The sequence below is a fragment of the Varroa jacobsoni genome, unplaced genomic scaffold, assembly GCF_002532875.2.
Source record: "Varroa jacobsoni isolate VJ856 unplaced genomic scaffold, vjacob_1.0 scaffold_832, whole genome shotgun sequence".
Lineage (NCBI taxonomy): Eukaryota > Metazoa > Arthropoda > Arachnida > Mesostigmata > Varroidae > Varroa > Varroa jacobsoni.
The window spans coordinates 15,425-40,292 of record NW_019213734.1 but is presented as its reverse complement, the minus strand read 5'-3'; the positions used below and the strand labels follow the sequence as shown (position 1 = coordinate 40,292).

General features: G+C 39.3%; 1 protein-coding gene and 1 long non-coding RNA gene across 2 annotated transcripts; one reads left to right on the top strand and one right to left on the bottom strand.

The window, feature by feature from the left end:
- Positions 1 to 8: 8 nt before the first annotated feature.
- Positions 9 to 8,319, top strand: Madm (MLF1-adaptor molecule). Its single transcript, XM_022839897.2, has 12 exons — positions 9 to 142; positions 1,648 to 1,764; positions 2,578 to 2,691; positions 2,925 to 3,047; positions 3,425 to 3,616; positions 3,808 to 4,043; positions 4,508 to 4,593; positions 4,961 to 5,176; positions 5,389 to 5,537; positions 5,990 to 6,064; positions 6,342 to 6,488; positions 6,822 to 8,319. Exons 1-12 carry the CDS (start codon positions 71 to 73, stop codon positions 6,960 to 6,962), a joined length of 1,668 nt encoding a protein of 555 aa, XP_022695632.1. The 5' UTR covers positions 9 to 70; the 3' UTR covers positions 6,963 to 8,319.
- On the bottom strand, positions 3,851 to 23,216 carry LOC111264214 (uncharacterized). The gene is made up of 2 exons (XR_015312611.1): positions 22,812 to 23,216; positions 3,851 to 3,939 (listed from the first exon to the last, which is right to left on the bottom strand). It is a non-coding gene; the product is annotated as an uncharacterized LOC111264214 (long non-coding RNA).
- Positions 23,217 to 24,868: the final 1,652 nt, after the last annotated feature.

Genomic DNA, 24,868 nt, shown 5'->3' with positions numbered 1-24,868 from the left:
TGTTCTAAGTGCCGTCATTGTATGGTGTGTAGTTATACGGAACAAACTGTGCTGAGTGTTACTTATTGCGATGGCTACCGAAGAGAAAAAAGACGCCGAGGAGCGACGTGTCTCGGGCGACGATTCAGAGGATGAAAGCGAGGTGCGTACGCGTTTTGATCCTCTCTATTTTGGTCTTACCTACGTTAGTAGTCTAATTGTACCGGAAACCTGCTCGTATGAACCGTCACTGTGCTCTGCAACTAGGAACAATGGCCTGAAAATTATTTGTTTGGGAAAAACCAAAATTACTAGATTTTTGCTATAGTGAGCCAATGAGTATGCTTAATCTATAACAAGTTATTATGACTGAGAAAGTGCGCTTTTCGAAATCGCTATTGTAGTAAGTAACTATAAGGAACATGTGAAATGATCAGATATCGGTGTTACCATATCAAATAGTAAATTAGACAAGATTTATGCGTTACGACGACTTATACTTAAGTAAAATTTTTATTTCATGAGGGGTCGCCAATTCGAAGTTGCTTAGACGCAGCAAATTATCGATAATTTTATTTTTTATGCTAAGTGTTATCAATACATCATCCTCAGTTAACAGTCAGTGAATTTGAGCTCTTGTGCAGAGCTCACAAGAAAGGCAAGAAGGCATTAAGAAAACGATTTGAATTAGTTTTTAACTCAGTCGAAGCACTTGTAGTCCTGCTTTGAATGAACAAGGCCTTTGTGCCCCTTAAATGACAACACTGAATCTGAAAGTCATTGGAGTTACATGAAAAATCTGCATGAGAATACAGGTCCGAAAATCCTATTATAATGTTAACATTTCGAAGTTACCCAAGTCAAGAGCTCTAACATAATTTGATTGAAATGGTTAGTCACTTTTTGCTAAGACTGAGTTTGCAGATAGCGCAAATGCTGATCGGATAACAGTGTCTACTGAAGGACGACCGTCAGAGTACTTCTTAATGCTTACAAATTTGCTTGGGCTCCTGGTAAAACATCGCATAGTATAATTTTATTTGCTACGCTCACAGCCTTGGACCGTATTTGTATTTATATTGCAAATCTCTTACACATACATTAAGTTGAATTGAAAAAATGTGCAATCCACAATCTATACTTATTGAAATGATTAACAAACAGTTAGTCCGTCAAAGAGTCATGAGAGTTGAAACTTCAACGTTCACTATGACACCGCGTAAAGCGTAAAATATTTTTTTACGGCGGGATCTAGATATAATTGTACAAAGTTGACAATTTTAGCTTTGTAGAGCTATCAGTGCCAACATTAAGATTTTAGGAGCAAGAAGTGCACATGTTGGTGCCGCTCGCTCTTAACAGACAGTGAGCGAGAATAAACAAATATAATGTAGCTATGCATTTTTTTATCCTGAAGCATAAACCCATTTATTTTCACAAATTCATAAATTTCATTCTGGTTTTTATCGATTCTATAATCGGATTTACAGGAAGTCATATATCAGTACCACATCACTAAAATCATATTTTTACGATTCAAGCTAGTATGTAATTTTTGTAAAAAATGTGTGTTGTTCCAATGCGTACTTGTATTGAACTCAAAAGCTATTATTTCGATTCAACTCTGTAGCAAGCAAACACTGTCAATCATAATAATAATTTCTGCAGGTTTTAGAGGAGTCTCCATGTGGGCGGTGGCATAAACGGCGCGAAGAGGTTCAGCAGCGAGACATTCCAGGCATCGATGCCGCCTACCTTGCAATGGACACTGAGGAAGGTGTCGAGGTATGGGTTTCTGAACTACTTCCTGTTAAAAAGCTAACCGGATTAAGCGTAGCAGGGTATTTTTCATGTAAAGACTATAAGCCGGTATTATATTTAAAAAATGACCTAATAAGTGTTGAAAAAATAGAACAAAGCTTCTTCCAACAACATCAATAGGATAAGATATACTGTGAAAGCAGGTGAATCTGTTGTGGATACATACGTGAAGCGGTAAATTTTCAAGGTGTAACGGGCTACGTAGCGCTTCCTCAATTGAGTCAAATGGCAACCTTTTAACACAGTGCTAAAAGAAGAACAAAGTTAAGAGTGAGGAACGCAGGCGTGTCGATAAGGGCTGAAACTGCCCGAAACAACACTGTACACAGCAGTGTTGTAACGTGATGTTATTAAAGTGATCTTGTTCATAGTGCAACCCACAACATGAGTAATATTTTCTCGATACATATATTTCCATGTATTTTCAATGCCGTGGTCTGGGTGCCTAATGCGTATCGTTTTATGTCCGTTGCTAGGGTAGTTATTAGTGTGCAGAGATTTTCGGTTAAAATTTCAGCGTTAGAAAAAAGTTACCGTCACATATGGTTACCATGCCATTTCGAAGATTGGTCAAACAAATTGTCCAGCAAGACCCACCGCGGCTAGGCTTTCTAGTGAAAACAGGTTCTGAACGCTATATTTCGAAGACTTATTCATATAACATGAGCCGTCGAAGGCGCTGAAGAAGCAAAACAAAAACGTTTGAATTCTGCGAGTAGTTAGACGAACAGTGTAGCGAATCCTCATAAGGATGACTAAAATGTTATTTAATTGCAGGTCGTATGGAACGAAGTCAACTTCAGCGAACGGAAGAACTTTAAGGCGATGGAGGAGAAAATTAAATTAACATTTGATTCCCTGGCACAACTATCACATCCTAATATCGTCAAGGTAGCAGCGGGCATTTTTTCTCTTCATAACATTAATCCGTTATTTGTATTAAACTAATGTCAATGTTAATTGCATATCTCAGTTATCATAAACTCATTAGAAATGTTCATGGGGCTGACCTGCGCTGCTATAATTGAAGTGTTATCAGTAGTAATTCTCAGGTGTATGCTTTTGTGTGAATGAGTTACAGGACTGCATCAACAACTGGTTAAACGAATTTCTATGTTTTACAGATTCACAATTATTGGATCGATGATCATAAAGAGGGGCCACCTCGGGTCATTTTCATTACGGAATATATGAGCTCGGGCTCTGTGAAGCAATTTCTTAAACGAACGAAACGAAACGCAATAAAGGTAAAATTTAACGGCAATATACGTAAGAACGTGGTACATTACAGTGCTGCATAGATTTTCCATTGAACGAGAAAGAGAATCTATCTACCTTACCCCAATAAGCTGGTCACTCGGCATACAATAGTGAAGCAAATCGATAGGACTGCAGGAACTATGCTCATTCGTATAGTGCAATTGGCATAGTTCTTGTCGTCTGATATACGTATTTTTTGACAGCTTTAGCAATAACAAGATTAGATTATGAGTGACGTGAGGTTTCGATTCCTCATATTCAAGAGAAAATCAGTGCATCAAAAAGGGTGTTACACTGATTTGTTTTTAGGTAAGTCAGAAATAGGCCATGACCTTTAATAGGGCCCTTTGACAACTTTTAACAGGGTTACCAGGTAACACTGAATTCATGGAAACGCTGGTGTCGCCAAATTCTGTCGGCGCTCTACTATCTGCATTCGTGTCATCCCCCAATCTTGCACGGCAACCTGACCTGTGATACGATCTTCATCCAACATAACGGCCTTATTAAAATAGGGTCCGTCGCACCCGATGCCATCAATATGCATGTGAAAACGGTAACCACTATACGGTTTTATTTGTTTATTGTTAATTATTACAGTTTATATATTTATTGTAAGGCACATTGCTCATCGACAAGCCCTCACAAGCACTAAATGATCATGGAGATATTAAGTCTATACAGCTTAATATGTTTCAGACAAATATTAACTTCCTGTTGTGCTTCATCCGTTGTCTGTTTTGACAGGTTCGTACGACGCAGCATCTTGATAATGTACATTTTGTCGCACCCGAGTATGCAGCCAAAACGGTATTCTCATTAATAACGCCTGCAGCCGACGTCTACTCATTTGGAATGTGCGCTCTTGAAATGGCGGCTCTGGAAATTCAGAACAATGGTACTTCAGAAATTATTACGGACGAGGCTATTCAAAAGACCATTGAACAACTTGAAAATGATCAGCAGAGGGACCTCATTAAAAGGTACTAATATGGGCTTGATTCCACCTCGATAGAAGTGGGCCGTCCCCACGATGGCTCAGTGGATAATGTATCTGCATGCTAATCTTAGGGATACGTTATGGTCTGTGTTAAACCCGGGCATCGACAGGCTTCGTTTCGTGCTCAGAGCCAGCTGTCTGATGGAACGCCTGATGGCGATACCGGACGTACTGGCGTCAGGCATAAAGGACTGAAGCGGGCCAGTTTTAGTTCATACATCAAACTACTTTTTTAATTGTAATACATTTCCTAGATTTCAGTCTTCAAGAAATGCGAAAAAGGAATATAATATTATAGGCTATGTAGACCGATATTTTAGGTATAATAAGTAATGAATTGACACTAATTATTAAGATGTCACGGTCCGTAACCCTTAATGAACGAGATCGTCAAATACACTTACTCTACCCGCGTGCGACATTAGAAGTATAACGATTTGATTACAGATGTTTAAACAAATTGCCTCGACTAAGACCGACGACCAGAGAACTTCTGTTTCATCCCGTTCTCTTTGAGATCTATTCGTTGCAAGGTGTGTGTTACCCTTATCATTCTTTACCTTGATCTTAAATACGTTATATATGACATATACTGTCTGCTTGGAAGTCATCGATTGCGGCAAAACATCTTTGTAGTTGGTTTAACTAAAGTTTTTATGATTTTTTTGAATGCACACAGTGTTTATTTTGAAATGAGTGCTGTGGAGCGAACCATGTTGAATAAATAGGAAGTAGTTCCAATAACAGTGCTTTTTGTAAAAAATGTACATATGTTACCATCTTATGAATGAAATCAAAAGTGAGAACTTCTAATTATCTTTCACGCTGGTTGAGCTTAGACCCTCGCATTCTATTGCCATTGATTAACATACACCTGCGTATATATGTGTAATGCCTTAGTGCTTTCGGCCCATGCAATTGTGCAAAGTTCATGGTATCAGCCCGATCAACTTACGGATAAAGCGATGCATCTGAGGTGCTCGCAAGTCGATGTTGTCGCTGAGATTACCCACGAAGACGGCCGAGAAGGTGTGGCAATCAAGAAGAAACAAGTACCCGCTCTTGAGCTGGAAAAGCTGCTAGAGGATGTTCGAAATGGCATCTACCCTTTAACAGGTAGATAATATAAGACTTTTGTTCTCTTGACATAGCTCTTGAAAGATATACAGCGGTAGTTTAGAATTAACTACCGCTGTATATCCGTTAAATTCTATAGTTAACAGCGTATTTAACTAATCCATAATTAGATATGCTTACAATACGGTTTTGCATTTCACCGCAGTTTACATGTGCATGTAATGCTTTATATTGCTTTTTACATCGCACAGCATTTGGCCGGGGACCAAATCCTGTATCACGTGGCTTTGGAGTTCGGCCCCGCACTCCTGAGGTTCTCGAGAGTAAAACTAGCCCCAGTCCCGCAGGATACGACCCGGAAACGCGGCACATCGTAAACATCATGTGTACAATTAAACAGGTACGATAACATAATAATGATTATAGCTTGCAATGTCTGTTATCAAGTTGAAAGTCGTAGCTATTCATCTTTACTGCATTTACACATATGCAGATGTAAACACGTACTGACACAGCATTTCTGTGCCGTTTATTTTTTTTTTTATTAAATTGCCCACCGTGCATCACTATCGTGGTATCCATTTGTTGTATAATGTGCTCGCATCTGGTGGACTGGAGAAACAAATTATATCGCCTCCCAGTAAGTCATCACCTATTTGTCAAAAGATTTCATCGTTTAAATCAGTCACCGTTTGAAATGAAGTGGACCGTAAAAACCTCCGTTTTGCTTAGGTAACTCGCACTCGTATGTGTGTGTCTGTATGCTTCTATGCGCGTGTAACTAGGTCAATGATCACAGAATAAGTACTAGATTCACGATTTGTGTTTGCGACTTGTTTCTATCAATCACAGGAGGAGGAAGTTATACCAACGCCCAGCGCAGCAGGCGCTGTGCCAGTGCCGACAGCTCAGCCTTCGCATTCCATGGTAGCGTTAATAAAGAACTCGTTTGCAAAACCCCTGGCTCAATCCAAAAAAAAGGGAATAGTGAAATAATTCTCAAAGTATCTAATTAAAGTAAACGTTTGTTCACACTACTGTCTTCAGGATTTAAGAAACGCTAGTGTAAATTAGGTTTTCAATTCGCCTACCATATAGGAAGAGCTTCTCAGAGGGCATTGACATAAATATTAGCTACTTTGGTATCTTCAATTAAGGAGACATTTTACAATGAAGTTAATACTTTGTTATCGAAATTCAACAGGTGCTGACACTTTTGCTTCGTTTCGATGACAAAATGAATCGACAACTCTCGACAAATCTGACAACGCCCGATGAGGTGCAAACCCTTACGCAAGACCTAGTTCAGCTTGGCTTCATTAACAAGGAAGACTGGAGCATGGTTGATCAGGTGAGTTACAAAGATTCTGTCTCCGGATAATGTGAAAACTTGAAGCAGGTACTTACGACAAATGACTATGCACAGAAGAATGTTATGCTAGAAGCTTTTTTTGTAAAACGGCAAATACGTTACGAAGCAGTTTTTTTTATTTACGGACAATGACCTTTTTGTCTTGAACATTGCCTTGCGGTTGTGGTTTAAGCTACTAATAGAGCTAGCTTGGACAGATAGTAGTGAACTGTAACCGACAAAAAATCCACTTTTTCGTTTGCCGAAATTCTGTCTATCTCTTCCTGCGTAAATATAACAGAATCAATATTTGGTGTCTTTCTTTATTTACAGGTATTGATGGATACAATGAAACGCTATCTGAAGAAGCAGTTAATGGTGTTGTCACCAGAGGATGCTGTTGAGCCCTTGGAAATACAGAGTGTGATGGGCTCTCAAAACCATCATGAAGGAGCCATTATGCACCTTGCTTGATGTCCGCCCGAAGACGCAGTTGCGTCGGTTGTTTATGACGACCAGGAGAACTACGACATCCCCCCGATCAAGGTTCCCGGAACATGTGCCTTGGCCTAGTCATACAGGGACACTAAATATATATCTATGTATCTGTAAAAGTGAACAACTGTTTGTAATTTTACGTGGCTAATGAATGCGGCTGTTATCGCTGCATTCAGTGCTGCTGTGCTATAATATGTGTGTGAACGCGTATGTAGCTAGTGGTCATCTTTTGGGCAGAGAAGTCAGTCGTATGTCACACGCAGCAGAACAATGAACATGGAAACGATGAATAATATTAATAATAATGACGACGGCAATGGTGAATGGGTCACTTTGACTGTATTATGAAAATTTATTTCAAAAACGTACATAGGCTCAAAAGAGAAGGCGAGAGAGAAAGGGAGAGAGGTAAAGAGAAACAGACAAACGAAAATAAAAACACATTAGTAGAAAGATAGAGCATACTTGTCAGGACGTGAATCTATACAGCTATTCTTCTGTTGAAAAATCACACAGGTTTTAGATTAGCTATTGATTCTTCGCTCTTGTGGCCGGTAGCTTGTGTGCATTGTTGTCACGTGTCAGTTGCCGTAATCCAAGCTGAGCTTGATTCCGATTTCGTACGACGTCGTGTCGATCTACCCCTCAAGAGAAACAACAGCATAGCATTGTTACGTTAGAAACATCGTATAGGGTTGGTTTTGTTTGAAGATTAGCAGTGTACGGAGATTAAGCCCGTAGATTATTAGTATTAACGCATAGAGGCATTCTGCGTGAATACATATGTATGCGTATGTGAATCTGTGCTTTTTTATATGTTCAATCCTACTATGATGACGTCCTGCGAACAAATACTACGTTTCTTCTGAAAACTTCTTAGAACAATGAGTGAAGACAAGGTATTTGGTTTTCTGTTCGACACGAATCAGGTTCGCACATAGAAAATCGATGTTAATTTTCGTAGTTGAAGTTACGATGCGTCATCGTTCGTCGGTACAAGTGCAGTGGGTCGCTTTTAGCCAATTCAATATTGGATTATCAGTCTGAAATGATGCGCCCTTCTGAGATCGCCATCTGCGCATATTGTGCTCGCATCGTGGAAACGAAGAAACACTAGGGTCCCGAGACGGTGCGAGGGACACTTTTGCTAAAGAGAATAAAACAGGCAGAAAACAGCTGAACGTGTTTAAGCACTATCAGAAGTGCAGATATATAAGAAGTATAAACAGATTTTACGAGGGGGGAACAGGGCTGGGATAAATGTAGGTGAATCGGATAAAATATGACGAGGCGTTAATAATATGACAGAAGCGGTGTCAAACCCAAAGCTGAACATCTCCAATGGTGTGTTTATTCTTCATAGGTATTCTAAATATACCTAGCTAATATATTAGATAAGGTATGAAATTAAGTTGGAGTAGTTGCGATAGCGATTGTTAAGCTGCAAGACGATCAATTATGTTCATCGTAATTTGTCAAAAAAAAAAATTAGAAAAAGCATAAGTATCCTACAATAGAAATCTTGTTTTATTCCTATAGGTTTTTCTCTCTCTCCCTCTATATATATATATATATATATATATATATATATATATATATATAGCCATGAGCCCTAGCCAACTCTGATAGGGCAAAAAATGCTAAAAAGTCTAATGTGTTGCTGCCAGCAACAACTGTACGACTGCGAATAACCAATCTAAAGCTCCAGGTTCATTGACTTAGCTTTCCTTTATAACAAAAGGGTTTCGATTTGGTCAAGTAGATAAATACCAATGTGTATTATAGTTCACGTTACATCACAGCCATCTTAAGGTAATCCTTATCAATTATGCGTAAATCTTTGTTGTTGTGGTTGTTGTTGCTGTTTGATGAACTACGACTGTACATAAACGTTGTAGGTAAATGAAATATAAATAAGGGCTTCTATTATACATGGAACGTCCAGTTCATAGTCCAATATTACAATTTCATTGAGTACAGGCACAACAGAATCGCTCGCATAAAAATATAGTATTCAGGATGGTCTGGAAATTTCGAAACTCGCGGGCTTCTATATGCGAAGTATTCATTTAAGCTTTAAGGGCTTAAGTGAAAGCTGTGAATGCTCGTAAATCCATTGTACCAACATTCTCAGGTTACAGAAAATATATCAAATCTTTATGGGCAATATTAACTGGTAATATGTATTCAAGAAACGTCTGCGAATATAGGTTTTACTTTTTTGTTGTCTCTTACAAAATCACCAGACAGAGCCAACTAGGACCAACACGACGATTAAATATTTAACTGAACCAACGAGTTAAAGGATGAAAGCTAAGTCCGCAATATATTTGGATGGATAATACAAAAATGGATAATAGAAAGGCATCCATGCATAGGTCATCAGTGAAGGCCATATCATTACATTATGTATAAAAAACATACAGAAGTACAACCGAAATTCGTGAACTTGAGTTCCTTTTTTGTTTCCATACTTCCTTTCATGTTGTTTAGATTTACGCGGCGAAATCCCCATAATAGTGTGGTTTAGCGTATTGTTTTCTATGTATACTTCTCAGTCAACAGCTAAACAGAAATCGCCATGCTACAACATATCTAAGCTATAACACAGATTTTATCTTGCTTCAGGGAATTATTCTGTTGGTCTCCGCCAAAAGAACGCCCTCCTAAAATAAATTTTAAACTAAAATAAATATAAATAAAACGTACAAAAGTAAACGTGGCTGCTGTCGCAAGTTTTTATGTTTATGTACTCTCCCAAGTTCATATGGAATTTTTTTTATATAGTCTCTTAAGTTTACATAAAAGTTAGCCCGTAGTTTTGTGTTGTAAAGAAAGTCTTCATCTTCAACCACAGATTTTTAGAAACCGAGCTGTAAGGACCTTGTAAACATATTTGTATGCATTCTAGATAGGCATTTACTAGATTTAAACTAATAAAACAACTAATCTGTAGTAAATGCACATGGCAAAATTACAGGTTATTAATGCACTAAATTTTATTCTTGTGTTTCGTCGACATTATCCTAAAATCGTTAGACGTTTCTGTGTATTCAAATGCAGTGAGCCTAATGAGTATACTGCTGAGTGCAAAATAAACATTCGGATGGGGCAGTAGAAGTGCATTTAAGTTCTCTTAATCCCAAGTTTCCTGCGTTAATGAGGCATCATCTATGCTTAGATAATTAAAGAAAACATGCTTTTATTCATCACACCTTTAGGGACCTTACTTTTGCATGATGTCCACTTATCTTTTTAGCTAAAAAGGATGAAAATTAGAAGCGTTCAAAAAACTAGAGGTCTCTGGAAATGAATTACAGCATGATTAGTATTGTTCTCGTTTAGGAGTTCTGAAAGTACTTTTCAGTCCGTACATCGAGTGAATGCGATTATGTAGTATAAATGTTGAAGGAAATTATGAGAAACTTATGAGACTTATTCGACAGTATGCAAGTTAAATTTTAGCCTAAGATAAGTGATGGGGTGGAATTTCTGTAAGAAAGCAAAAGTCTCTTATGACAATTTTTTTAAAGGAATTTAAATAATAAGGGTGATTGGTATAACTTGGCGTGACCACGACTAGATGTGCAAAGTTGTTTGCATGTAAGCACAACTTATTAAATAGACAGCCATTTACTTGCATCATATTGACATCAAAATGTCCACTTGAAGCGTATACTAGTACTAATTTATGCTTAAACTTGATACATAGTATCACATACGGTGGCACTTGCTATAAAAGACCAGATCATTGACTTCTCAGCTGCTGACCAATCGCTGCACTAGAAGCACGTACCCACAGGCGTACATGTCACAGAAAAAAAATAAACGCAATATCACCACTATCGGCGAAGCAGAAGCGACCAGAATCCTTTATTGCAACTCATATATTTTCGGAACTGATACACCAACATTGCTGGTACTCTCTCTGTGAATATCAGTTTTCATATCTGCGTAACAAAGAGAGAATTGTCAGTAACCAATAAGTTGGAACAGGCCACTTCGGACAAACGTCAAGGAAACTCGATGAGTTTTCCTTGGGTCAATTTATTGTCGTTTTTTCTTTAAAGCTTCCAAAAGAATTATTATTAGAAAGTTAGGAATACGTCAAACACTTGTTAGCCCATTGTGCCTCGTAAAAAAGAAATGTACAGAAATACGAGCAGTATGTCTACTCATCTTACATATGTACGAATAAACATCGTAGTCCCATATGTAATAATACGGGGTATGGCATGTACGATATTCTAACTCACAATAACGCCTAATGTTATTTTGTGTTTGGAAAAAACAGTCTTTAGGATCTGCATTATTGTTTGTTTTTCTCTTTTTCTCAATTGTAGACTTGTACGTACCGTAAACCTTCTCGCGGTAAAACCTAGCTGTTCTTTAAGCTGATGCAACCAATTTATTGCGTGCATCCAAGCCTCTCAATAGAGGCATAGATGCACCCAATAATAGGCTTTGCTAGAGTTCTCAAATGCTTTTATAATTGCTGAATTTATAAACTGATCACGTCTTGGTAGTGTTCTTGGCACTGCGTGTTTTTTCTTTGCGTCGACGACGACACGATGTTTGCGTGAACTCCACCTGGTAATCAGATACCTGCCTGATTAGTATCAAAGTATTTCATTCCGACTGTCATTTAATTGTTGCTTTTACACGTCACGAGATATTTCCGCCTTCTATTTTGCGCCCTTTATACATCTTTAGCTTAGTGGTTGTCGTTTGTCCTTGCCTTCGCTGTCTTGCTCTGTACAACGCTGTGACGCACTATACAAGCTTTGATGTTCCTTCTGTAGCTGCATTGACAAACGAGGCCGCTTACCCTAAGAAGCAAGAGTAAGTCGAACCACTTCAGCTTGTTTGCGTCCGTGTTGAAAAGGGCTTTTCCATGACGTCACAGGAGAGGACAAACACAGAAACGCAATCACTCTTCCGTGAGGATAAAAAATGACGTTGTTTGCTGCTGTTATATGTGGCCGCTGATGTTCTGAGGTAGGGATGTTCGCTGCGTGGGGATAATATGGCGACTGGCAGCGATTAGTGGACGTCACTAGCAACTGCTGCAGCATAAATAACAGCAGTTTCAATGGTGACAATAGTCAGATCACAAAGGCGTCTAGATAAACAACCACTTATGTAATCATAATATATAATTGTACGATAAATACGTAACAACTTTATTGCGTGCCTACGTTTCCATCATGCTTATTGCAATGACAACTTCGCTGTTGGATGGGCACCGTGAGTTGAGCACGAGAAGATTACTTTCCGCAGCATTACAAGGCTCAAGGTATTCGCGCTATTGGGTTGATCGTATGATCGAAGCCTCTTTGCAGCGCAGACAATAGCGAGCATTTCGGGTCAAAAAATTATGGCAATCTATTTTTGAAAACTACGTTGTAACGTATAATATGAAAGTAAAATGTGCAGGCATGCGTGCGTATCGCTAGCGTGTGTGCTCTTGCCTTCGCAGGTAATCAAGTTTTCATTTACAGAAAGCTGGGTTATGCAATATTTTAATTTCGGCCCTTGTTTATTTTTATGGGTTATTGGTATATTTAGCTGATAAACGAGGTTCAGCAGTGTAGCATTACGAGACTGCACTTTTCGGGTGCTGTAATCTTACTAATATAAAGAAATTTAATTTCTCGTTTATACATACGTACTACATATAAATTGTTGCTGCGTTAGAAGGTGCAGTCCAGCAGTTGCTCTTAAGTTACTTTCGGAACTCGGTTGCTCTTAAGTTACTTAGTACAATTAAATTGATATTTTGTGTTTATACCATCAGTATATTAAAGAAAAAATTCAAATTAATTGCCTTCTTTCAAGTGCTACTCAGAGTTATGATGGTATGTTGCCTTACAGATTTCACACAAAACTCGTGTTTTTTACACATGTGCTTTATCTTTTCTTTTCTTTTAAAAGATTAGGAGCACAAGAAAAGAACTTCACCTTCAGGCATATATTTTCTATTTAAAAATGTTTAGTGTACAAGTTAAAACCACAGTTTGAAACTCCAGTCAATCGTAACACGAACAGATGGATCCTCAGACGACCATCTGAAGGCGTTGATAACTGTTCGATCTTCCAATAGATTGTATAGGGTTGTATAGGCTGTAAACACCGGCAAATTTGTTGAGAATGAGCCTTCAGGACTGATCTTCGAAGGCCAAATACAGCTCGAATTCAATAATTTTGTATTGATTATTTTAGGTGATTTTGTCAGAAGTGTTGCAATGCTATTACAACGCGGCCCATTAAATAATCATACGTAGTGACATAGGGTAAAGGGACACTGCGATAATGAGAGAAGTCTAACTGCCGCTTTTGCGTAAACTAAAATTTTAGTACTTATTTTTTTATCATTTTGTACCTTTTCGAAGTAAAAGACTCCGCAAATGCCGAGGAGGTAAAATCTAGGACTGAGTTGACCACAATAATTTTACCCTCACCGATATGAAGCTAACTAGAAGACAACGAGTTAAGTTTCAGATAAGTGAGTATTAATCAGCTAAAGCGTAAAAAATCAAGTATAGTCTAAGCGTCGAGGCAGTCAACAGCGACAGTGTCACCACCGACTGCTAAATGACGACGTAACCCAGTTATATCGTTGAGAGTTAGTGTATTCAGCTGAAATTGACGGAGTTCTTGCAGGCTGTACGCAAGAATCTCGTACAATGAAGCTTGTTGATTGACACGTAATCCAAAACTATTGCGCCATAATGTTTGTAAAAATTGCGAATCAGTACTTATTTGGATTGGATCGATCATTCTTCTCTTATACAGAGGGATTACGTGGAACACTTCGAAGTCACTCGGCCGATGTCTTTGATGAATCAAAATGTTAAATATACATGTTAAAAGTACACTTATTAAAGACCTGACAGATTTTCTTCACGTAAACAAAACGTCACTTAGAGTATCTCTCAAATCAATTTCCGTCTTTCATACTATTTTTGCCAGAACTGCGTAATCGGTTAACCAGGCTAGTAACAATGATGGTTGACGGAGCGGATGCTCCCTAGGGATCTTACGGCGGAAACGTTTGAAAAAAGTGGATAAACGCATGTACTACATTACTTTTATTTTTGTATTCACGTCAGCTAAACCAAAAGCATTGTAATAAATGAATTCGGTTTGATATCAGGACCAAAAACTTGCTGTGTCATTTTAAAGAAGGCATTAGGTAACCCTTCAGCGGCCTCTTAGAGATTATTTAAGACAGCTTACGTACGTAGGCCTGACTTAATACAGATTCACTTTAACCATAGATGATTTCTATCAAAATGTTTTTACTAACTAGCCTACGCGTTTTTTTCAACTCGACATTCGTGACATTTTTGCCGTGTGTGGATGAGGGTAGCGGTCTAGTGATTGGAAGATGGTCTTGATTAGCGGATCTGACAGAGTGCTTAGAAAACTCATTATGGCTTTACTTGATCAAATACTGCACCTTAAGATTCACGCATCAGAGCCTGAATTAGTATTTGGTGGTTGTGTTTATTGGAAATTCACGTTTTACGATTTTGTGCGTCACAACTTTGACATACACGCAAATTCGTTCACAAGTGGGTACTTTGGTGGTCTACCTCAGAAACTGTTCGATAGTTCAATAACCCCTAACATATGATTTAGGCACAGGCTTAGATATGCAATTATCAATCGCGCAATCTTGCAGGTGCTCGCTGCTAATAAAGATTAGTTATTGAAGGCTGTTTCCATCAGCCGAGCCGTGCGTTTATGTCGTCGCACTTGGAACTGTCCCTCACGAAGACTCAACAACAAATTTACAATTATGAATACTGCAATACTTTAAATGGTGATTTGTCCTACATTTCAGATAAGGTGGGGCAGAACTGTTTTCGATCTGACCTGGTCTAACGCTCTACACAAATACTAAAATGATGTAGTGAAAAATAGCATCTACATGATATTATATATATAATATTGTACTGAGTAGCCGAACGTAGCGTAACGAAGGTGATAGTTGGTATGGCCTGGACCATATCTACATTTAAAATGTCCGTTTCCTTTTTGAAGCCAGTTGTTTCTCGGGCACTGCTATAAAATTAGCACTTTAAACTGCCAAGTTTTGGCTTCTATCTACTTAAATGAATGTTATGAGTTTTACTCTCAGCACTGGATACTGGAAGTTGATAACATGCGTTTTTGTAGGTGGTTAGCCGGTTTAGTGGGCATATGATCAAAATCGATCTGCTATCGGACATGGCTCTCCAATACCACTGTAAAGTCTTTCTTGTGGCAAATTTTACGGCTTTTTTTTTATTGGGTTATATATTGATTTCACTCCCCGCTTCTGGTAAAAACGGCGATTAACGAGCGAAACAATAGTAAGTTGTACAGAAGAAGCTGCTGGCGCTGCGAACATAGACAGATGCCGCAGCGACGTGTTGAAGTCCTGTCAATGCTTAGTCTCGTGCTGCTCGATTTCCAGTTGCGGACATGTTCACGCTAGAGAAACCCAAACCCAAGAACGGATGCATCCTGCCACTCTCAAAGATAACTGATGCGGCACACTATCATAAATAAATTCAAGGATCTCTGACGCGTTATGCAACACTCTTCAATATCAGCGCACCGTCAAACGTGCCAGATGCGTGGTTACCCGAAAAACGTATCTGTTAACCAGATGTTGTCGCATGCGCACCCGGTTTCTAGATGAATAAATCTAACATATTAGTGTCGCAGTAAATCTGCATCTCCAGTGGTCATAGATGCAAATTTTCAGAATGAACGTGAAATGAACGTTATTGGAGTGCCTAGGGGATACGAATTACTAATTTTTTGACCGCGTCGATTAGCGTCAAAATAGCAACGGGAGTGCACACAGAATAAAAAATACGGTTATGCACCACGGTACCATGTCGCTAACAGCTCAACTTTGAGCCCAAGGGACCTTGAGTTCTAATTAAATAAATTAATAAAATCAACTTGAACAAGATCTTTAGCTTTAGATGATGAGTTGTTAATCGCTAGCACTAGGTACATGATTTTTACAAACTTCTGATCTTAGCTTCAAAAGTCGATACCTTCAAAAATTCGAGCACTGATTATATGATGGATTAATCAACGCTCTGGATATAGCCGTTATTGGTTGGTTGAATTATATGGCACGAGAATGAAAAATAAATAAAGAAAATGGTCGGATAGAGCTCGATCAGCTTAGGGCTTACCCAAGTCAGCAAGAGGCCGCCATATTTGAGATAGCCATCTGTTTCAGAAAAAAGTATAGCTAATAAACTTTCTAGGACATGTTTGGTACTCTTTTTTTTTTGTCATACGTTTATCTAAAACACTGTCCCACTGTCTAGCACACCGCTATGTTTAATATAGCTACGCTTGAGTCGCTAAAACAATATTGAGATTCAAGCCGACTCATGGAATAAATTATGTTATTATACCGAAATCTCCGACTCCGCAAGCAAGAGACGTTTGAATCTTTAATAACACAAACGACTAATTTACACTAGTGGTTTTATTAGCTTGATTTGAATACCGACGCAGTATCACGCCTTAGCCAGCCGGCTTCCGTAGCTTTTAACCAACTCAACTTAAAATTGTAAACCTAAGAACACAGCTCAATTTTTTACCTAAACCTATTTATACTTGTATTTAATTGTACTTGTATTGTATGTCTAGCACTTATTTGCATGGCAATCGAATGTCTTTTACGGGACTTCTGGAACGCAAAGGTATGCTATGGTAACGTAATACAAAGTTCCTGCTGAAAAATTTAAATATGTAAAATAAAAATGTCTATATTTTTTTAAATTCTATCTCAAGTTATCAGCAGTTACTATTATAATTAAATGTTATGCAATCTGAAAGAATTGGCATGAGTCCAACATCTGTCAACCAACTCAGAAAGATTTTCAAGTTGTACTGTAAAACCACTAAACCGCAACCAAATATATTACAGCCAAAGCTTTTCTGATTCAACCGAAGTCTTTCAAGTGGCATTTTACTTCATTTGTCCCATTGATTTAATAACTGCGTACCCATTTTAACAATACAACTAAGCTGATAATTGATCAAAGCACTATCTCCTCTGTTTACTGTTTAATCTTGAGCCATAGAAATCAAGTATCTTTCAATAGTTGTCTCCTTTTAACATAACATTATCACCACATGCTGCACTGTCATGTAGCCTTCTCCATCCACTTTGACAAAGTCTGACCAACTTGAAACGGTATAGATAACAACTACCAAATAACGATGGCAAACGAATGGTAATTACGAGAATTAGTGGCTTAGAAAGGCAAATCCACACTGCTTGCTAGACACTTATGTTGCCTCGTTTCATAACGACAGTTACAAATAACTTTAAAATAAGGCCTGATTTGTAAAACGTTGACTATACAGTTATCGTAAGTCGAGTGTTGGGCGAGACTTCAACCGTCCAACAGTTAAAAAAGATTCACGGACTGTGTAACCGTGCGACACACCGCTGCAATTTATTAATCAACCCTAGTTACACCCTATTCAGTACATCCTCATCGCACGTTTTCTTGTATCGCTTGATACAAGGTACCGTGATCTGATATCTCTTGATACCGTTACAGAGTTTCGGTATAGAAACACATACACATGAATGCATACAGCCACTCACTCAAACGCGCCACATTTTGATTACCATCGAGAAGCATCTCCGATAACTCTTTCTTCAGGCAACAGCCAATAAATGCTTTTGATTGACGAGTTCCTCAAACGCCCGTTTTCCCTTATTTTTCGACAGACGACCATTATTCAGGCAATTCCTAGTTTGCCACTGCTGTAGCCACTGACGGACTTGCGTTTTGCGCGCAGATCACAATTGTTTTTGTTCAATTCACAGCTGACTTTTGAACCGCACGAGTAAAGGGTTCTCTTCTGGCAGATGATGGACTAGATGTTCAGCTCTGCACAAAGAACTTCATAGAACCCACTGGCTCTTGTTCAATATAGTGTTTCATATCACAGAGATGAAGATTAATAATTTAAGAAGTTCAGTTAGAGATGTAAAGTAACTGTGACCTTACTAGACAAATATAACCTTTTACTTAGTAGAACGAGCTTATCATACAGAAGCTCGTTCTACCTTTAACAAAAGTGCGTTTCTATATTGGATTGCAGATGTGCACGTCGAAATCTTGGTTAAAAAATTAAGGAAGCCTAGCGCTGAATGCTATATAGCCATACAAATCCGTTTTTCTACCAAAATTCACATCTGACCAAACTTCCTGTAAGAACCCAACGTTAACAGGGTTTTTCTAATTTCGAATTCGATACTAGCTGAAACAATTAGTAAGGAAATATTTAATACGTTATTAAACATTTACACCACGCCGGTATGCAGTATTTGCGACAGAGGTGACTATATCTCTGTAAACAACTATGTTTATGCATAGTTTTTAAGGCTGGATGTGCATTGTAGCAAAGAGAGCAATAAAACTATACATCTGTTTTTAACGATAAACGTTTTTGTTATTTATATTGAAAATTCACCTGAATATCTAAGAGGCAACATTGAATTGGAACGTTTAACAAAGCTCTGACCCTCAAAGCAGACCTTGCAGACAGACCGTTCATTACTTATTGTCAGCACCATATTTAGCGTTATCCGCAGCGTTGTCGGAATCGCAGTGTTGCACATAATTTTAACTATTCTTAACTATAGGGTATAGCAAATATTGTCCACTAGACCTACGAAGCCTTTCTTATTGAAGAACTCTCATTTAAATAGCCTTGACATTGATTTAACCTTGAGCTTCCGTTATTACGTCTCGATAGGTTCCCAAAGCAACTGCACCAATAAACACAAAAAAATATCATTAACATTTAACAAGACTGTATACGAACTACGCAAGGAATAACGCTAACTAATATATACAAGAATGATTTGCGTACGAAAAAGATCAGCACAGATCGCCTAGAAGACTTATACACTCTTCATTAGAGCCAGCTAATTATTTCGTTCTATATGTAGTAAGCGGACAATTTACAACGACTTTTCGCGACTCTTTTCGATGTTCTCGGCCTTCCGTTTCGGCCATTGTGAAGGCCAGCAGTCATAACAGCATTGGCATGGCATTGTAATTATACTAATAACAACACATGGTGTTATCGAGGTATGTATCTCGACTAATTTTACGGCTTTGAAAGCTTGTGTTGAACGAATGGTTTAATGAGCAACCTAGTCTTTGGCTAACTGGCAAAAATAGAAGGATTACTAACGACTCCTGTTGTTAACACTCCAAACTATTGGTAATTCCAAGCTGGCTTCTTGTTCAAATTGTAGGTATCGCCGATTTGGATGGAAGAGTTTTATAGGTTGTCGAAATAATATCCGGCTGTGGCAAAAGCACCTCAAACTTTGTACCATCAGTAGATTTCGTAGCACTTTTACTTGCTCGCACGAAAAGCATTTTTCAATGTGTGCGTCTATGGTGATAATCCAGCTAATGCAAGATAATGAACAAAAAAAAATCATTTATTTAGGGGGTAATTCTGAATAAATTTTTTTTATCAGATCAGAGACGATTCAACCGAAGAACTGTTCAAGGTGGATCTTGTTTTACGTACGGTTGCTTTTGCAGGAAATACTTTTCTGGAAAATGTGCGTATGGAAATATGGTTACAAACAGATTAGCTGGATTTTCAGGGTACGAAGTCATAATTGATCCATAGGCGGTCTGAGGCCGTGAATCTGTTGTAGCTCAACTTCTTTACTGCAAGTTTTATTGGGAAGTTAATTTGAACCGATTGATTCCTAGAGATGCTGTCTTTGATTTCTGAAGAGCCCAGTTCTCGTCAAATCATGCGAGCAAAATTGTCTAACAAAAACCATCCCGTCAACAAACGATCGCATTTGGAGGCACTGCAAAAATAGTATCAGCTGTTTCCACAATCGCATCACGCTACTGACCAAGACTTCCTGAGCATTGAAAAATAAGAACATATGAAACTATTGTTCTTACATAGTAAGTAACTAAATAATAAAAAAAAAAAAAACACGTAGCATAACTCAATTAAAGACATTACAGTAACAATAATCATCGTATTGTTATAAATGCGTGCATTGTTTCACATAGTTATCGCTATTTCATTGCAGAATACAATGTTCCTAAATATTCGGTGACTATCAAAATCGACTATTGCCAGTATACTTACTGGGCACAGTAGAACTTGCTCAAGAGGCTTTCCTGAGGTTTATAGTATAGGAGTTGAGTAAATACCTCATTAACTCGTCACTACATTCAATTCACTTCACGAATACATCGTCTATTCATTTACATGTCACTTTCTACATAAAATTGCTTTCATTCTGCACTGTCAACAGGCGCTCAATACGGAAAAAACAAGGATTCTCTATTACGTCGTTCGGAACTAAATTTAGTGTGGAAAGTAAAGAAAAAAAAAAAAAAACTGATATACGTGTTGCAGCGCAGAGTAATATTAGATAATTTAGAAAACGAGATTTTAGCAGATCGAACCAGAACTTTTAGACTACTGAATTAGCATGGGCGTTAATTAGAAGGTTAAAAAGAATATGTTGTACTCGCTTAGAATTCAGGGCTTGTCACGGGTTCGTTGGCGCTCAGGCTTTATATGGCTATATGATAGCATGCTACGAGTGGCCACCCCATGTAGATTACAGCAATATACATTCCGGCAATCGGATCAGCTTCAAAAACACGAATCACCGTCAAGTGAGGCCACCATTAAAGAAGCGGTGATGGAAAGGCAGCACCAAGGCGAATAGTTGGTCTATGACCAACGGGTTCTACTTGCTTCAACGGTAGAGGACTCCATGACGCAGGTTCCGGCAGCGTTAATGATTAGCGTACGCGACACGCTGAATTACCGCAGCTGCTCGCCAAGACGATCACACAGCTTATAGCAAAGTCGAGCTTCGAGGAGACGCTAAGAATTACACAGAGGAAGGCTGCCGCTCCTCTCCTCCGAAGCTTTGGGCTGTGTAGACATTCTTGTGCTGATGTAAAGCTACGCAACTAGCCTTTTTTTTGCTATTTTTTTTAACTTACTGCGTGTTTCCTCTGTGCACTTCCCTGCGCTGAAGAGCGAAGGCCTAGACCATCTCAGTAAAACTATTTCCGTTTCGGTAGCCATGAGATAGGGAACCTGACGTCGTGCCTACTATAATATTGTTACCTTACGCGATCAGCGATCAAGTCTCGTAGCAGCTTCTATTCAGCCGGCTGATTCGAAATCAAGGTGTGTACTGGTAAAGAAATTCGTAAGTGGACTGGAAGCGCTGTCATCTCGTTCTGCTTCTCCTCTGCTCATTACAAGCGACTTCGACGCCCGCTTCAACCACCTGAAGTTGAACAAGCCGGCTTTTCGCAACACGCTCGCGGAGCACAATTGTTGAATAGTCAATCCCATCTCGACGGCGACTTTTCTAGGCATGCACAAGGTTGAGGTTATCATATACGTAACCAGGGATAGGGTAAAGTGCCAAAGTGAAAATCATTTACTGTCAGAGGGTGCAAGCATTCGTGCTCAGTACCGATGAAGATAGACCTCAGTATCCAAGCTGCTCCTGCACGGGCTGTCACACGCCGAATCTTCCCGCGACGTCCAGATGTCTAGAGACATGTTGCTTGAGCCCATTGACGAAGTTCTCCCTATATGACCTGGTGAATGCCAAATCTTATGCGCAACATTGGTTGAAATTATTTGGTCTACAGTACAGCTCTTCCGTTCCCAGCGGAAGCAAAGGCCGTAGTTCAATTATAGTTGCCGATTTTTTGCCAAAAAATGTATACATCGTAGACAACAATATCTCGAATGACTGAAGACCCATTCCATGGTCAATGCAGATAATCGACTATACAAGTGACTAAGGCAGCCAAGTGGCTTGCGCGATTAGCTCTTCGGACCCCATATTAATAATAAAGGGATATGATACCAAGTGCGGTGCGCTTTTTTTTTGTCACAGCATGGGAAGATGGGATCTCACTACAACACAATATCTTTTAGCAGGACTTCAGAGTGAGAAAAAATGGAAGGTCTTCGAAGCTTGCGCAATGACATAGCCGCTGATTCAGATAAGTTCTGCAATTTAGTGCGCAGTGGTTCTAGACACAGCATCAATTTATTAATGTTTACATACTGATGTACTTTAAGCCTAGTAGAGAGACGCTACCTAGTTAGGAAAAAAAAGAGCGACCGAACCACATCGTCATCATAGCGGGGAATAACGGAAAAAACGTTTGTTATAAACTGCTATCTGACCTGGTGATTGAGAGAATAAAAACAAAGTAGAAAGCGAACATGTCCTACTAACGGAGCGACAATGGAGTTACGAACAAAGCGCAGACGGGCGACGTCAAAGGAATACTGGCCAGGCTGCGCAATCCGCTATATGCGGTGCCCATTGACTTTAAGGCCGCTCTCGACTCTTTGCTGCGACGATGAGTGCCGCTATAAAAATGCTCAACCTTACTGCTGCAGTTCTACAGGAGAACAAAATAACCATCGATGACGGGGTGAAAGAACCCTTACCTTTCACACGTACGTCTAGGCTGGCTCAGAAGAACAATGTATGCCCACCCTTACCCTCCGTGTTACCGAAGAGCCTCTCTGATCAAATAAGAGATCGAAAAAAAACTTCATCTATCTTTTACGCAATAGGTTCGAAGAGCAAAAAGATCTAGCCCGGTTCTACATGGCAGTCATAAATTTGGTACTGACCTCGAATCTAAACAAAACGGTGAAAGAAACAGGATGGCGGCCACTGACATCTTGCATTTTGCCAGGACGTCTCCTGCCTATGTTAACCCGTCTTCTTACCTGCAGTTGTTCTTCTCCAGGAAAGGTAGAAGTTTCAGTTCGACAGGAAGGCAGTGCTAGCCGTATGAGCAATGATACAGCTTCATCGCTTGTCTTTGTCACATTTGCTCCTAGCTTTTCCAGCTGCAAAGCCGCTCCGATTGCGGGATACGCGACACTTGGGAAAGTCTTACGGTAGAGAACCTCGAACAAAAGCATCCTTTGTCAAAAGAGCCCTGGAACTATATATAATGACCCGAAATCACCTCATGTGTCTGCAATCCGATTCCGTGGCTGTTCGAAGACCTATGTCATCGCCACAGAAACCTTCAGGACCAAACTTGGAACGGAGCACGAAACTTCGTGAAGGTCAATAAGGATTTCTTTGCTTCGTATAGAATGAGAAACAGCTAGTTACGACGGACAAACCGGCTAAACAAGCATGTTACCCGCTTCGCGGTGCATATGTTGCGTCATATTCTGAAGCAAACCACGTTTCCACGAACCTGCTGCTACATGTAGGTGGCCCAGATGCGAGGGAGATGATAGACACTATTACGCCGCTCATTACCTCCTGATACCATCTTAGGCAGATCTCAATTAGTTAGACTCGTATTTCCCATATAGAAGTGTTTTAATGGCTTTGAAAAATCACTTCAATATCGGGATATTTCGAGCTGTACATATGAAATCCGTGACCACTACCAGCAATTTCATTAAATTTATAGTAGCTATTTAAATTTCACATAAACACTATTCATTTCGCTTACACTAAGTCTTGTATGAACAAGGACAGTGGTCAATTGCAACCCTTCATTATGTCGCATTAGAGCATCTATGCTATGACCAACGGATATAATCTACTTCTACATTATAAGTAATCTACCACTCCGCTGAGCAAAGAATTGCCAAGGCTAGCAATGATGTGTAAACTCGTATAATGAGAATAGATAGCAAAGTAATACATAGTCTGCTAACTACACACACATACGCGATGTCAAGCAGAGTATGTTATTATATTAATGAGAAACTTGCTTATCTAATATATACAAACACCTGAACTAATTGATACATTCGAATTCCGTCTTAGCATCATGCAGCCATAAGTCTCATTAGGCATATGGAAACGTAGCTCGGAATGGCCTTGCGTTAGTCGATGTTGAACGGACCTGTCCTACTAAGCATTCTACTGAGAAAATGAAAATGTTTGACCTAAGCACTAGAGAGATAATCATTAAAGCATTAATCCTAAGCTGCACAACGAGATATGAAGCTGGCCTACCTGTAAGGGTCGGCATTCAAGGAGCGCTAGAGCTTACGCCCATATGGTACGAGAACTCGCCACATCAGCTAGGCCCTTTTTGGCACCGTTACTAAGGGACTGCATTTGACTGAAATTATTTAGGGCCAAAGATAATACGGGACTCCGAATCCTACTGGGGCCAGACTCAAGCCCACTCTATGGGAGCTCCGGTCGGCGTAGTTTACACAGAAAGACAAGCGACAAAATCTCTAGAGAAAATTGTGGAACACAACGGTTTTTTGCTGTTTTCTTGACCGCCCAATGTTCACATGATAAGGGGTATTAAAAGCTTCGTTCTCCTAAAATTCGATAGCTTGTTGAACCCAAACTTTTTGCGATGGTTGCTGCATTGAAAATGAGTGTCTCTGTCCTCTGCGGCCTATCTATGTGCTCAGCGTGCAAAGAAACGGTCGACATATTTGGGCTATATGCACTGAACTGCTCTAAAAGCCTACGAAGACCATCGAGAATAGCACAACTATCAAAGAAGCGCTAAGACAAGCAAGAACGAGAACTACTGTGACGGCCAATAAGCTTTCGTTTATAGACAATAAAAAACCTGATGGCCTTGTCATGTTATCGGACTCTCATGGGAAATCTGTCTCTTGCGGCACAGTACCGTGTACAGTTGCAGCGTGCATTAACGGCATTGCGTAGTTAACCACAGTGGTAGTGGAGCACGCAGATTTGGATGACACAATACACTGCTTTAGGGAATCAATATCTACGCATGCCGATCGCATTTGAAACATCGGACCCTGTTAAGAAAAGGGGA

Coding starts and splice junctions, on each gene's coding strand:
- Madm (XM_022839897.2), top strand. CDS start 71: ATGGCTACCGAAGAGAAAAAAGACGCCGAGGAGCGACGTGTCTCGGGC. Junction 5,538..5,989: donor TCATGTGTACAATTAAACAG/GTACGATAACAT, acceptor TATCAATCACAG/GAGGAGGAAGTTATACCAAC. Junction 6,489..6,821: donor ACTGGAGCATGGTTGATCAG/GTGAGTTACAAA, acceptor CTTTATTTACAG/GTATTGATGGATACAATGAA.